At 33.7% G+C, this 14,408-nt stretch overlaps 1 protein-coding gene across 5 annotated transcripts in view; it reads left to right on the top strand.

Annotated features, from left to right (window-relative positions):
- Positions 1-14,408, top strand: part of spag (RNA polymerase II-associated protein spaghetti) — a 59,750-nt gene that overhangs the window by 42,836 nt on the left and 2,506 nt on the right. For 3 of the 5 annotated variants that reach the window (XM_076513452.1, XM_076513449.1, XM_076513453.1), the window contains one exon: positions 352-14,373. In XM_076513452.1, the coding sequence (XP_076369567.1) occupies positions 352-449 (98 nt within the window). In that variant the 3' untranslated portion in view covers positions 450-14,373. The remainder of the gene's footprint in view (positions 1-351; positions 14,374-14,408) is intronic. The other 2 variants (XM_076513450.1, XM_076513451.1) reach the window with 2 other exon arrangements.

Below are 14,408 nucleotides of genomic sequence, written 5' to 3'. Positions count from 1 at the left end.
GAACTGTTACATTTTGCTATAATCATAATATGTATATATACTCTTGTCAATACATCTTTCTGTTTACATGCTATATATATAAACTGTTACATTTTGCTATAATCATATGTATATATACTCTTGTCAATACATCTTTCTGTTTACATGCTATATATAAACTGTTACATTTTGCTATAATCATGTATATATACTCTTGTCAATACATCTTTCTGTTTACATGCTATATATAAACTGTTACATTTTGCTATAATCATAATATGTATATATACTCTTGTCTATTTCTTCTCATGTAAGTTATTTTATATACATCTTTCTTTGTTCTGTACATATAAATTCTTTTATTCTTTTCAGTGATACAATACCTATTGAAATTTGTAAAAGCGTCAGGAAATTACAACCCAACTGAGATTCACAACATAGCCAATAAATATGGTTTATCAAGTGTTTAATTAAATATTGCCTTTGAACTATTTGCTGGGACTGTTGGGAGTCAACATGTGTCAACTTTTCAATTGAAGAAAGACTTCTAATAATGTTGACTGGTGATTGTTATGAAGTTATGTGCATCACATCCTTCAGTTTAAGATAAAATTGTAGTGGTTCTTAGCAACCAGACATAACCAGCAAAGATGGCTAGATGTTTTGATAGCTCATATTGTTAAAAGTGGTAAACCTGACTTAATCAACTCTACGTTGGATAATCAACTTATAGGTGGATGCCTATTTATATTTTGATGTTTAAGGTAATTTTAAAGGTCAACCAAGAGCTGTATGAATGAAACTGACTTTTCATGTTATCATTTATTATACCCATTTGGAAACATAATGTTTGATAAATGTGTTGTGTGTGTGAAAATATAACACATTGTTTTATAAATTTGTGATTTTGAGAAAACAAGAAAAAAACTAACTTGAACACTTTCTAAAGATATTTTTTTCACTGGGAGCATACTGAAATTATATGATTAAAGTTTTACGTTTTGAAAGGCCTTGGTTTAGAGTTCGTTATGATTAAAGTTTTACGTTTTGAAAGGCCTTGGTTTAGAGTTCGTTATGATTAAAGTTTTACGTTTTGAAAGGCCTTGGTTTAGAGTTCGTTATTATTGTTGTTTTACACATAATAGTGAAAGAAAATATAACACAAATATTAATGTTTTTTAAACAAAATCATGGGTTTTTATTCAATCATCTTTTTGGCAGTTTTTCTTGTAAATAAAAACCTATCATAAACATTACCATATCAATATATACTGACTTCCTGAGTTACAGCAATCTTTTGCATTGTCTTGCACATACAGATATCAGTTTTGTTTGAAGAAACCTTATATCTTTTGTCTGTGATCCCGACTGCTAACTTCATCAAATTTTTGTGTTGCTTCTCAGCTTAGTATGGTCACAGCTAGTTGAAGCTGTAAGACATCGTCTATTTGTAGAAGTACACTTAATCTTTTGTAGTCTCAATAACTAGTTGAAACTTCATGGTTAACTTATCCATGCTAAGAGAAATCATGTAACTTATCTACAAAACTCAACAGACTAGATGAGTTTCTTATTGTGGTCAATAATGTATAGAAGTGTCCAGAGTGTCTTTGGAATGTCTTCTAGAAAGATGTCTTGCTGTAAACACTTAAAAATAATTTTGTCAGTCTTATGGTTTAAAAACCAACAAGGTTAGTTTTAAAGCTAGCTTCTGACTCTTGAGTGCTACATAAACAATATCTACACATCTTTCTTTCTATTTTTTATTCATTTAACTTCTACATGTCACTAAATAGTAAATGCACAAATAAATGTAAATTGTGGAGTACAAGTTCATTATCTTGTTAAACTCTCATAAGGTTGACAACTTACTTGAAGTAAACATTCTCCACTACCTTGTATAAGATAAAGTTCAACTGAGGTGACATTTCTACACTATTGTCACCACTAATTTCACATTTAAATGACAAAACTGCTGTGTTTCTCTTCGTGAGAGCTGGTAAATGGCTTGTCACTAAGAAAGAGAGAGAAATAATCTGATGTCTAATGGATGTATAGTTCTCCAGCTCTCTGGTGTAAAATCTGATGTCTAATGGATGTATAGTTCTCCAGCTCTCTGGTGTAAAATCTGATGTCTAATGGATGTATAGTTCTCCAGCTCTCTGGTGTAAAATCTGATGTCTAATGGATGTATAGTTCTCCAGCTCTCTGGTGTAAAATCTGATGTCTAATGGATGTATAGTTCTCCAGGTCTCTGGTGTAAAATCTGATGTCTAATGGATGTATAGTTCTCCAGGTCTCTGGTGTAAAATCTGATGTCTAATGGATGTATAGTTCTCCAGCTCTCTGGTGTAAAATCTGATGTCTAATGGATGTATAGTTCTCCAGCTCTCTGGTGTAAAATCTGATGTCTAATGGATGTATAGTTCTCCAGCTCTCTGGTGTAAAAAATCTGATGTCTAATGGATGTATAGTTCTCCAGCTCTCTGGTGTAAAATCTGATGTCTAATGGATGTATAGTTCTCCAGCTCTCTGGTGTAAAATCTGATGTCTAATGGATGTATAGTTCTCCAGGTCTCTGGTGTAAAATCTGATGTCTAATGGATGTATAGTTCTCCAGGTCTCTGGTGTAAAATCTGATGTCTAATGGATGTATAGTTCTCCAGGTCTCTGGTGTAAAATCTGATGTCTAATGGATGTATAGTTCTCCAGCTCTCTGGTGTAAAACTGTTTCAAAACTGCAGTTTTGATAGTATGGATGTATAGTTCTCCAGCTCTCTGGTGTAAAACTGTTTCAAAACTGCAGTTTTGATAGTATGGATGTATAGTTCTCCAGCTCTCTGGTGTAAAACTGTTTCAAAACTGCAGTTTTGATAGTATGGATGTATAGTTCTCCAGGTCTCTGGTGTAAAACTGTTTCAAAACTGCTGTTTTGATAGTATGGATGTATAGTTCTCCAGGTCTCTGGTGTAAAACTGTTTCAAAACTGCTGTTTTGATAGTTTCTTCAGCAGCATATCCACACGTTCTTTGTTACAGTGTTTTGTCCCCACACAACAATGGGACAACTTGTCTTTAATTCTTGTTTGCCTTCATCTTTGAAAGCATCCATTTCACCAACTTCTATTGTTGACTATTTTCATTCTTTTAAATGTCACCCAGCATAACAGATGATAGCTACTTTTTGTTTTTATTTAGTCACTGACTTCATTTAAATAATCTGCACAGTGATATTCTAAGAACATGTATCAATGTTGTTGGACATCTGTACTTTTGAAATTTTCCTGGTGTCAGCCTTCAAGAGAATATGCAAAGGTTTAAGTCAATATTAAGTACCAAATTAAAATTATAACTGCTTGGGGAATTCATAAAGCAGTTGAATCATGCTGCAAAGTACTTTCACATTGTTTTCTCAGTTTAGACAGTTTTGAGACAAATACACTGTAGCACAACTTTTGTTAGGGTACATCACCTTCTGTCACTTATGTTGCTATTGTCATGATTTCTCAGTTTTGATTGAGACCAAAGTACACTGTAACACAACTTTTGTTAGAGTACATTACCTTATGTCGCTATTGTCATGATTTCTCAGTTTTGATTGAGACCAAAGTACACTGTAACACAACTTTTGTTAGAGTACATTACCTTCTGTCACTTATGTTGCTATTGTCATGATTTCTCAGTTTTGATTGAGACCAATGTACACTGTGACATAACTTTTGTTAGAGTACATCACCTTCTGTCACTTATGTTGCTATTGTCATGATTTCTCAATTTTGATTGAGACCAAAGTACACTGTGACACAACTTTTGTTAGAGTACATCACCTTCTGTCACTTATGTTGCTATTGTCATGATTTCTCAGTTTTGATTGAGACATAAGTACACTGCAACACAACTTTTGTTAGAGTACATCACCTTCTGTCACTTATATTGCTATTGTCATGATTTCTCAGTTTTGATTGAGACCAAAGTACACTGTGACACAACTTTTGTTAGAGTACATTACCTTCTGTCACTTATGTTGCTATTACCATGATTTCTCAGTTTTGATTGAGACCAATGTACACTGTGACACAACTTTTGTTAGAGTACATCACCTTCTGTCACTTATGTTGCTATTGTCATGATTTCTCAGTTTTGATTGAGACAAGTACACTGTAACACAACTTTTGTTAGAGTACATCACCTTCTGTCACTTATGTTGCTATTGTCATGATTTCTCAGTTTTGATTGAGACCAAAGTACACTGTGACACAACTTTTGTTAGAGTACATTACCTTCTGTCACTTATGTTGCTATTGTCATGATTTCTCAGTTTTGATTGAGACCAATGTACACTGTGACACAACTTTTGTTAGAGTACATCACCTTCTGTCACTTATGTTGCTATTGTCATGATTTCTCAGTTTTGATTGAGACCAAAGTACACTGTAACACAACTTTTGTTAGAGTACATCACCTTCTGTCACTTATGTTGCTATTGTCATGATTTCTCAGTTTTGATTGAGACCAAAGTACACTGTGACACAACTTTTGTTAGAGTACATTACCTTCTGTCACTTATGTTGCTATTGTCATGATTTCTCAGTTTTGATTGAGACCAATGTACACTGTGACACAACTTTTGTTAGAGTACATCACCTTCTGTCACTTATGTTGCTATTGTCATGATTTCTCAGTTTTGATTGAGACAAGTACACTGTAACACAACTTTTGTTAGAGTACATCACCTTCTGTCACTTATGTTGCTATTGTCATGATTTCTCAGTTTTGATTGAGACCAAAGTACACTGTGACACAACTTTTGTTAGAGTACATTACCTTCTGTCACTTATGTTGCTATTGTCATGATTTCTCAGTTTTGATTGAGACCAATGTACACTGTGACACAACTTTTGTTAGAGTACATCACCTTCTGTCACTTATGTTGCTATTGTCATGATTTCTCAGTTTTGATTGAGACCAAAGTACACTGTAACACAACTTTTGTTAGAGTACATCACCTTCTGTCACTTATGTTGCTATTGTCATGATTTCTCAGTTTTGATTGAGACCAAAGTACACTGTAACACAACTTTTGTTAGAGTACATTACCTTCTGTCACTTATGTTGCTATTGTCATGATTTCTTAGTTTTGATTGAGACCAATGTACACTGTGACACAACTTTTGTTAGAGTACATCACCTTCTGTCACTTATGTTGCTATTGTCATGATTTCTCAGTTTTGATTGAGACCAAAGTACACTGTAACAACGTTTGTTAGAGTACATCACCTTCTGTCACTTATGTTGCTATTGTCATGATTTCTCAGTTTTGATTGAGACCAAAGTACACTGTAACACAACTTTTGTTAGAGTACATCACCTTCTGTCACTTATGTTGCTATTGTCGTGATTTCTCAGTTTTGATTCAGACATAAGTACATTGTAACACAATTTTAGTTAGAGTACATCATCTTCTGTCACTTATGTTGCTATTGTCACGATTTCTCAGTTTTGATTGAGACCAAAGTACACTGTAACACAACTTTTGTTAGAGTACATCACCTTCTGTCACTTATGTTGCTATTGTTATGATTTCTCAGTTTTGATTGAGACATAAGTACATTGTAACACAATTTTAGTTAGAGTACATCATCTTCTGTCACTTATGTTGCTATTGTCACGATTTCTCAGTTTTGATTGAGACCAAAATACACTGTAACACAACTTTTGTTAGAGTACATCACCTTCTGTCACTTATGTTGCTATTGTCATGATTTCTCAGTTTTGATTGAGACATAAGTACATTGTAACACAACTTTTGTTAGAGTACATTACCTTCTGTCACTTATGTTGCTAGTGTCATGATTTCTCAGTTTTGATCGAGACCAAAGTACACTGTAACACAACTTTTGTTAGAGTACATCACCTTCTGTCACTTATGTTGCTATTGTCATGATTTCTCAGTTTTGATTGAGACCAAAGTACACTGTAAGACAACTTTTGTTAGAGTACATCACCTTCTGTCACTTATGTTGCTATTGTCATGATTTCTCAGTTTTGATTGAGACCAAAGTACACTATGACACAACTTTTGTTAGAGTACATCACCTTCTGTCACTTATGTTGATATTGTCATGATTTCTCAGTTTTGATTGAGACCAAAGTACACTGTAACACAACTTTTGTTAGAGTACATCACCTTCTGTCACTTATGTTGCTATTGTCATGATTTCTCAGTTTTGATTGAGACCAAAGTACACTGTAACACAACTTTTGTTAGAATACATCACCTTCTGTCACTTATGTTGCTATTGTCATGATTTCTCAGTTTTGATTGAGACCAAAGTACACTGTAACACAACTTTTGTTAGAGTACATCACCTTCTGTCACTTATGTTGCTATTCGTGTTCAGTGCTACCCTATATATAGAAAGTATATTTTTTATGCATTCCACAAGCCTTTAATCACCCACTCCATTGAAATTTACTTTTGAAGTACATGTATATTGTCATGTGATCTGCCATAGCATACTCTGTTTATGCATGTAATTCCCTCTGTCAATACAGTTGAACTTCTCAGATGGCAGTACACATTACAACAATGTTTGTGCTATCTCCAAATGTTTTGGTATTTTTTAATAACTTTTTTATTAATTTCTCTCAACATATTTACTCTCTCTCATACAATTGTAAGATTTGTAACTTGTTAAGCTCTTCCACAGTGGAATTATTTAAATTACTACCTGGTTAAAGAACTTGTTGCTTCATCAGAAAAACTTTTTTTTTTTGTTTCTGCCAAGTTTTTTGGTTATTCATTTTGCATTATGAATTTTAAATTAACAGTCTGGAGGTTATATGTTCTATTTGCACACAGGCTTCAGGTTGCAATACTCCACAGAAAGAATTTCAGCTTAATTTATTGGGAAATTGATTGTCCAGTGAACTGACTTTTGTCAGGCCTTGTCTCAAGTTTGTGAAGGCCACATTTGAAGTACAATCTGCTGAATTTAGAAGGATAATATGTTCTACTGTTTTGATTTTTGAGTAATTTTATTGTTAATATTTGGATTCTATGATAAAAGTTTCATTAGCTTAGTTAATACTTGTAGTCAACTTTAGGTTTGCAATTAGTCTTAGCTGCATCTTTTCTCCTATACCGTTTGCTTACAGTTAGGCTTGCCATGGTTCTTGTTATTTAGGATTACATGTTATTTGTCTTACTGATATATCAGTCATTAATTAACTATATTGTTTTTCCTCCATACATGATGATTTGTATGTATGTTATTAACTTTAGACAACCACATTTTCTCTATTTTTTTATCTTTTATCCTTTCTATTTACTTGGTTCATGTAGAACCACTGAGCCAATGTCCACAATAACTTCTCCCAATATTGTTTATACTTATTGCTCAGTTTCAGTTCCTAGTGAAATCCTTTGTTCTGTATTGTTCAGTTAAGCTTATTTAGTATCTGTTATTTTCAGTTTACATGCAGTTCTATTTATGGGTTAATTGATAATTCAGATAAATGTTTTCTTCAACACATCACATGCATATGTTTCTTTAACTACCCAATTTCTTAACATTTGCACTATATCAACTATTTAATTTTTGACTTCACAGCTTATTATTCTTACCATTGATTTAATTTTATTTATAATTTGTACTTTCTTACCATGACATTTGTTTCTGGTGGCTGATGTCACCCTACCTTTTTGCCTTCCTCCTCTAATAGCTGAACCCAATTTTAGATTACCTAGATCTCATCAGATTTCCTCCATCTTATCATGGATTGCCTTCCAGGCCTCTACTGCAGAATCTGCTAGGCCTGTCTCAGTTTGTATAGATATGTTTTACAATGAATCTGCTAGGCCTGTCTCAGTTTGTATAGATATGTTTTACAGTGTATTCCCATTTTCATGATGATCTTTTCGTCTCTTTTAAATCTTAGCTTATCATTAGGCACATTTTCTTCCTAATTTTCTTGCATCTTTCTTTCATGTTCCATCGAGTTGTTAAGTGGGGTTTCTGTCCCTTTTTTCTATATTAAGATGTTTGTAATCTTCAGTTTATTCCCTCCACATGTGGCTTTACTTGTAGAATCTTCTAGGGTGGGACACTGCTGTTTGTTTACCATCCACTGCTAATAGTGTCTTACAGTCAGTTCCTTTTCTCCCTCAATCTGTTTCTTTGGGTTACTCCTGTACATTTAGTATCACTTGGAGTATCTTTGATGTTATTCAATTTTTAAGCATTGTTTTGTTTTAATCAGCACCTTCCCATCCTTAAAATGTGTTACCTGCCCATTTCTTCATTTCTCATGTTTTAGTGCTTATTAGGGTTCTGGTTTGATTAGAGTGACCTCAATCACTTCTTGGGGTTAATTAATGAAAACACTTGTTATGGACTAAAGTGGAACTTGTAGGTAACAAATGGAAAGACTCTTTATTATGGAATAACAATATGGTTTAATATGTTATCTTTGATAATCTTTGAGTAGGTAATTTCTAGAGGACTGAGAATGCCCACAAGACACATTCTTATCCTCAATTCTTTCACTTTATGATTATATATTAGTTTTGTGCCTTGACCTTTGGATTTATTTTGGTTCCATATGTCTTTTGTGGGGCACATTTGAGGGATTTTGCTAACAATATTCATTGAATTATAATTTTGGATATTTCCTTTCAAACAGAGGTAGTGTTAACGTACTCTTCTACTCTCTCGTCAGTTGGTTTGGGTAATAGAATTTTCCAGTTGGATAAGTTTTTGTAGTGTACCTCACACTGTGGTCTCTTTGAGATGTGTATTATTTAAACAGCCTCTCCATTGAGACTATTCATTTTCCTTCTCGAATGCATTTGTAGGTGTTCTATGTTATCCTGTCCTTTACTTTAGGTTTTTCTCTTAATTTTCATCTTTCCCTCTTGATCTATATACATTGATAGTTAACATATCTCCCACATTGTCAGTTTCTCCTTTTCCTACCCCATTTCTGGATTGTTTTTCTTCCCTGATGCTCATCTCTAAATGTTGGAGTGTGTGTTTCTACCTGTAGGAGGCTTCATGATAATGGTCATCTACCAAAAGGTCTCATCCTCATCACATCCTTACACTTTTGCCAGTCCAATTTTCACACTCTTCTTCTTGTTCTTCAGTTTGACTAATCCTGTTTCAGATAAACTTTTTGACAGTGGTGGCTTATATCACTTGCCAAGGAGCACTCCTTCATATTCCCTTTGAGGTAGACAGTAGATTTCCTTTTTATTTTTAAACCCAAACACACTTGACAGTTGTCTTCTGAAGGGCATTGTTCCAGTGCTTTGTTCTCATTGTTAATTGATTTTCATATCCTGATATTTTCTCCCAAGGAGTAACCCTTTAGTCTTCCTAACTTTCAGTGGCTCTACCTCCTATGTGGTACTGTTCCATGTGAAGTTTTGTATATTTTATGACTTCCCAGTTAACTACCTCTTTTGTTTTGGGTCTCTGGTTCATGATCCACTTGCCCCGGCTGTAATTATATTCATATAGGTCTACATTAATTTTTTCTCATTCCAGGCTCTTTTTTTTCCCTCAGTTTTGTGGGTCGATTCAGGTATTTATGATTGATATTTCCTGGCCATTACTACTTTGGTTTTCTTGGCTGTTTTGGCTTGATTTGTTTATTTTGTTCTGGATCATTGTTATTAACCTACACTTTAATATGCTACATGTGATTCACCTTTCTTATTTCTTACCATATTCCAGATTTCTTAGGGGAGGGGATCCAGATGACTATCTCTAATACATGTCATAGGTTACTTCATTATGTTTCATGCTTTTTTCTCTTAAATTCGATTCTTTCCCATATTACACTTCTTTGTCTCTGATTTTTTCCACCTTCCTCCCATTTAGTTTGGATTGTGACTTGATTACCCCTTTTATTCCTTGTCTATTTGTTCCCTGCATTGCTTCCTGATGTCTTCATTCAAATCATGCACCTTCCCCTTTCCCTGCACACCTACCCTGCCAAACTTTCGAGGCCCTTTATATGTTGATCACTGGGTTACGCATATGTTCATGTCCCATTCTCTGTTACAGGTAGCTGGTTTTTCTTCATTAGGATATCGTCATCCACCTGTTGTCATCTTTCATGAAACTGTGACTGGGTAAGTTGTTTTGTAGTAGATATATCCCTTCATTATGAGGGACATTTCCCTTTTTTCTTTCTAGATCCTGTTCTGTGGCAACTTGTACCTGACCACACGTATCCTTTAACCATTCAAATATGCACTGTCAGATTATGTTGACTGTCAATTTCAATTTGAAGGAGATTGTCTACATTGAGCAAACATTTTTGATACCTGATGTCAGGTTTCCAGATCAGTCTACCAATTTTTCATATTAATGCACCCTATTAATAGGTCAAGGGATAATAGGTTTCCTCTTGTCTTAGGAACTTTTATGAAAATGATATGATCCTTTTTCCTACCCCCACATGGATGAAGGCACCTAGAAGTTATAATTTTCCAATACTGTAAACACATTTTTTCATAGTTACTTACCTCCCCCCTTCACCTGGTTCTTCCATTTTCTGTCAAAACTCAATATGATAGTTTGGTAGAATTGAATAAAGTGAGTCATGTGCATCAATAGAATATGTTCCACTCCTATTGTTGGAGGCTTGTTCCATAATGATTTGCAAGAGAAAGAGAAGTGCACTGGAATCAGTCAGTTTCAACTGAGTAGGATATTAAAGGCTGGTGGTGTGCATAAATTTTATTTTTGCGTACAGATGCAGCACTAAATAATAGCTTTTATGTGAAAGTTGTAAGTACCTATTAGAAATACATTTTCAGAAAATGAAAAGTATAACCTATGCCATTTACATTAAGAACACAAAATTCTGTGTTAACCAGTCTGTCCACAAACTCTAAAAATATCACATCTCCCAATTTACTCTTCTGTTCTAGGACTATTGCTACTTACTGTTTTCCATGGGCGTTATCTATAAGTCACCAATATCTTCTGTCATCTAACTATTATTCTGTTTCAAAAGGTGCTATCTCTTAGTTTTCTTCTCTATTATAAAACCATTGTTACTTACTGTTTCCCATGAAGGTTGTCCACAGGTTACCATGATCATCTGCTTTGTAGATGAAACACTGAAATTTGTCTGTCTGCTACAGGATTCATGGTCCCTCAATTTAAATTTGAAATTAAACTTAAGTATTTTGAGTAAAATTAATATTTGTTCTCAACTTTCTTGTATGTTTGTGTATAGGAGAGATGTTTATCTTTAAATGTATATCATATTTACTGATTATTAGTTTTTCTTGAAAGGTAGTGAATAATAAAACATGTAAAAAGTCAGTTTCACTTATTTTGACCTTAAAATTATTTAGAAACAAATCCAGATGGGCCTTCACCAACATCTGGTTGTCATCTAATGTACAGTTTATTAAATATAGATACCAAATTTACCAGAAAAAGCTATAATTTCTTTGCTGATCCACTGTCCTAATGTCTGATTGTGAGGATGTTTAAATATGGATAACATATGTACAAGAAGAAGCCATCATTTGTTGGCTGGCCCACTGTCCTGATGTCTGATTGTATGTTTAAATATGGATAACAAATGTACCGAAAGAAGCCATAATTTGTTGACTGGCCCACTTCCAGATGTGAGGATGTAATATTGTCAAGGTTTATAAATGAATTAAAACATATAGTACAGCTAACCTGTAATCCTAATAAAGTAACAATTTAAGTACCTCCAGATAGAACTTCTAATGTTTCTGCACATTCTTTGTTATGATGATAAAACTGGACACACAATAATTTCTCTAATGTTATTCACATAAAATTCCAAGTCATACTTTACAATATGTAGTGAGCAGGAACATTACATGTGCCATTTACATTCTTTAGTCAGCCAAATGTAAGTTTCTTTAATCATGACACTTGTTGGTATGATCCAGTGTTTGTTTTTATTTGGGTAATATAACAATTTCCTAATTAATCATTACTTTTCTCAGTGTATCAAACCTGACTTTTGTAATTAAGTATTTGAATGTATTAAGAATTATTTATTTCTTTATGAATGTTGTTTAATGTTGCACACACATTTCCTTACCACAATAAACTGGAACAATAGTAGTGTCTATAAGTTACCTGAATCCCACTTTTCACTTTATCTAAACAAAACCAGTAACCTCATAACCCTGGTTGTAACAGTGCTGGATCCAGCAGTGAATGTTGTAGTGCAGCAGGTACATTAAGTCTGCCTTTAGGCACTATACAAGAAGCTTGATAGATAATATGGAATCCCACTTTTAAAAAATAAAAATTTTGAGGTGGCTTGACTGGATATTGAAAAAACTTTATTAAAACTTCATTTAAAAAAAACAAAACCTTGCTTCAAACAGATTGTTTAAGCAGTTTCACCCATTCTTGCCAACATATTTATGATCCAGATCGAAACCAGCTATACAATACACACTTTATCTTCCATTATACTGGTAGAGATATGTCGATTTCATTCCTGTGAAACATAAACCCTTTTTGAACACAAACTCCATTAACCCTAACAAAACCAATATAATAAATAGTTGTCTTTTACTAACCTCCAAATTATCAGATCTAACACGCATTTCAAAACAAAAAATCATTGAAGCATCACTCACATAGGCTTCTATATCCCCTGAAGTTCTTACCATGAAATAAACAAAAAATTAGTATACAATAAAAAAAATCTTGCTCAGCTTCAAGACATTGTTCAACTTAGTACATTGACGAAGTAGTTAACTCTATACAGCATTTTACAAACTTTCACTAACCATTGTTGAAACATTTCTGTATAACCACCAGAACAAAAACCTCAAACTCGACTGAAAAATAAAACTGACGCTAATAAAAATATTACAATTTGCCAATTTTCTCAAACATCAGTTCAAAAATAATCGACACTTGGACAAAACTTTCCATCAAACAAAATTCCTGTCGACTTCAAATTCACCTAAAGCCCGGCACTAAAATTATTATTAAATAAAAATTATATAAAATCACGCAATTCCAACGTCATTTATAAAATAACATATAATATTTGTCCAGAATTTTACATCGGCAAAACATGTAGAAAATTGAAAACATGATTCACTGATCATAATAAAAATAAAACAAAAACAAAAACCATCCCATGTTGACCACCATTGCAACTTCAAAAACAACAACAACCGGACATCAGTAAACGCAAAACAAGCTTTTATTTGAAAAAAATAGTCCCTCTGTAAATCAACGCCCTGTGGCCCCAAGATACGTATATTTAACTATAAAGAATAAAATATACAGTAATGTGATCTATATAGATATACACACATTCGTGTGTCGTGTCCAGGCGGCTGAATTCTTTATACAGGTTTTTAATTCGCCTTTGGGGACTTTAGACAAACCATAGATCACTTAACCCGACTCACAGAGTCGGTGTTCATCAAATCATTCAACAATAACCAAGCCACAATAGGGGCCTTTCTTAATGTACGCAAAGCATTCGACCGTGTGTTGCACAAAGGGATTAGATGGCTATCCAGTTTCCTAACTAACCACGCTATGGTCGTTCAAATAAATAATGCACTCTTTAAAGTAAGAGATATCACATCAGGGACCTGTTCTCTTGTCAGTGCTATACATTATATTTGTAACCAACATACCCTTCCATGATCTTACTTATACATACTTCTTTCAATATGCTGACTACATTTACAGTTTGGATTGTCTCTCTTAAGAAACCTTTTAACAGCCGCAGGACGGGTTCAAAAATACTAGATGCTATTAATAATTGGTGGGTCATGCTTAACCCCGGGAATAATATTCCAAAGAAACTTAAACATTTTAAAAATACTAAAATTTAGATAACGTAGACATTAAACTATGTTATAAAGCCAAATTTATTGATATGACGTTCAAGAAAAGGTTTACACGGGCAGAGTACATGAGGAAAACACACGAAACGATCAGCAAACGAATTAATCATCTCAGACAAGTGGTGTACTAAAGGGGAAGGGCGATCCGCCCCGTTGACAATCAGGAGGGGTGCCATCGGGAAAGCTGAAATAACAGCAATCTGAAGGGATGCCATCGGGAGAGTTGAAATACCAGTACGAGTTTTTAAACTAAATGAAAAATTCGCCAAAGTAAGAAGACAATTTTTAAAATGTTGAAACTATTACAACAGTTTAATGTTAATTACCACTATAAGTGTTATTATTATTAACAATACAGAATTACAAATGAAAAATTAAATTTTTGGTTAAAAAATTAGATCGAAAGGCAAACGTTTTACTCAGTTTGTTGATCATAGCCACCTGTCGGGAAGTGACATTCCAACTCTTGTTCACTCGACACTGTGTCTCCACATACATAAGGTATATTTCATTACATAATTATGATAAAACATGAT

Source organism: Tachypleus tridentatus, chromosome 7, assembly GCF_004210375.1.
Source record: "Tachypleus tridentatus isolate NWPU-2018 chromosome 7, ASM421037v1, whole genome shotgun sequence".
In the NCBI taxonomy this organism is placed as follows: Eukaryota; Metazoa; Arthropoda; class Merostomata; order Xiphosura; family Limulidae; genus Tachypleus; species Tachypleus tridentatus.
Note: the sequence above shows the minus strand (reverse complement) of the source record. Positions and strands in the feature narration are given on the sequence as shown.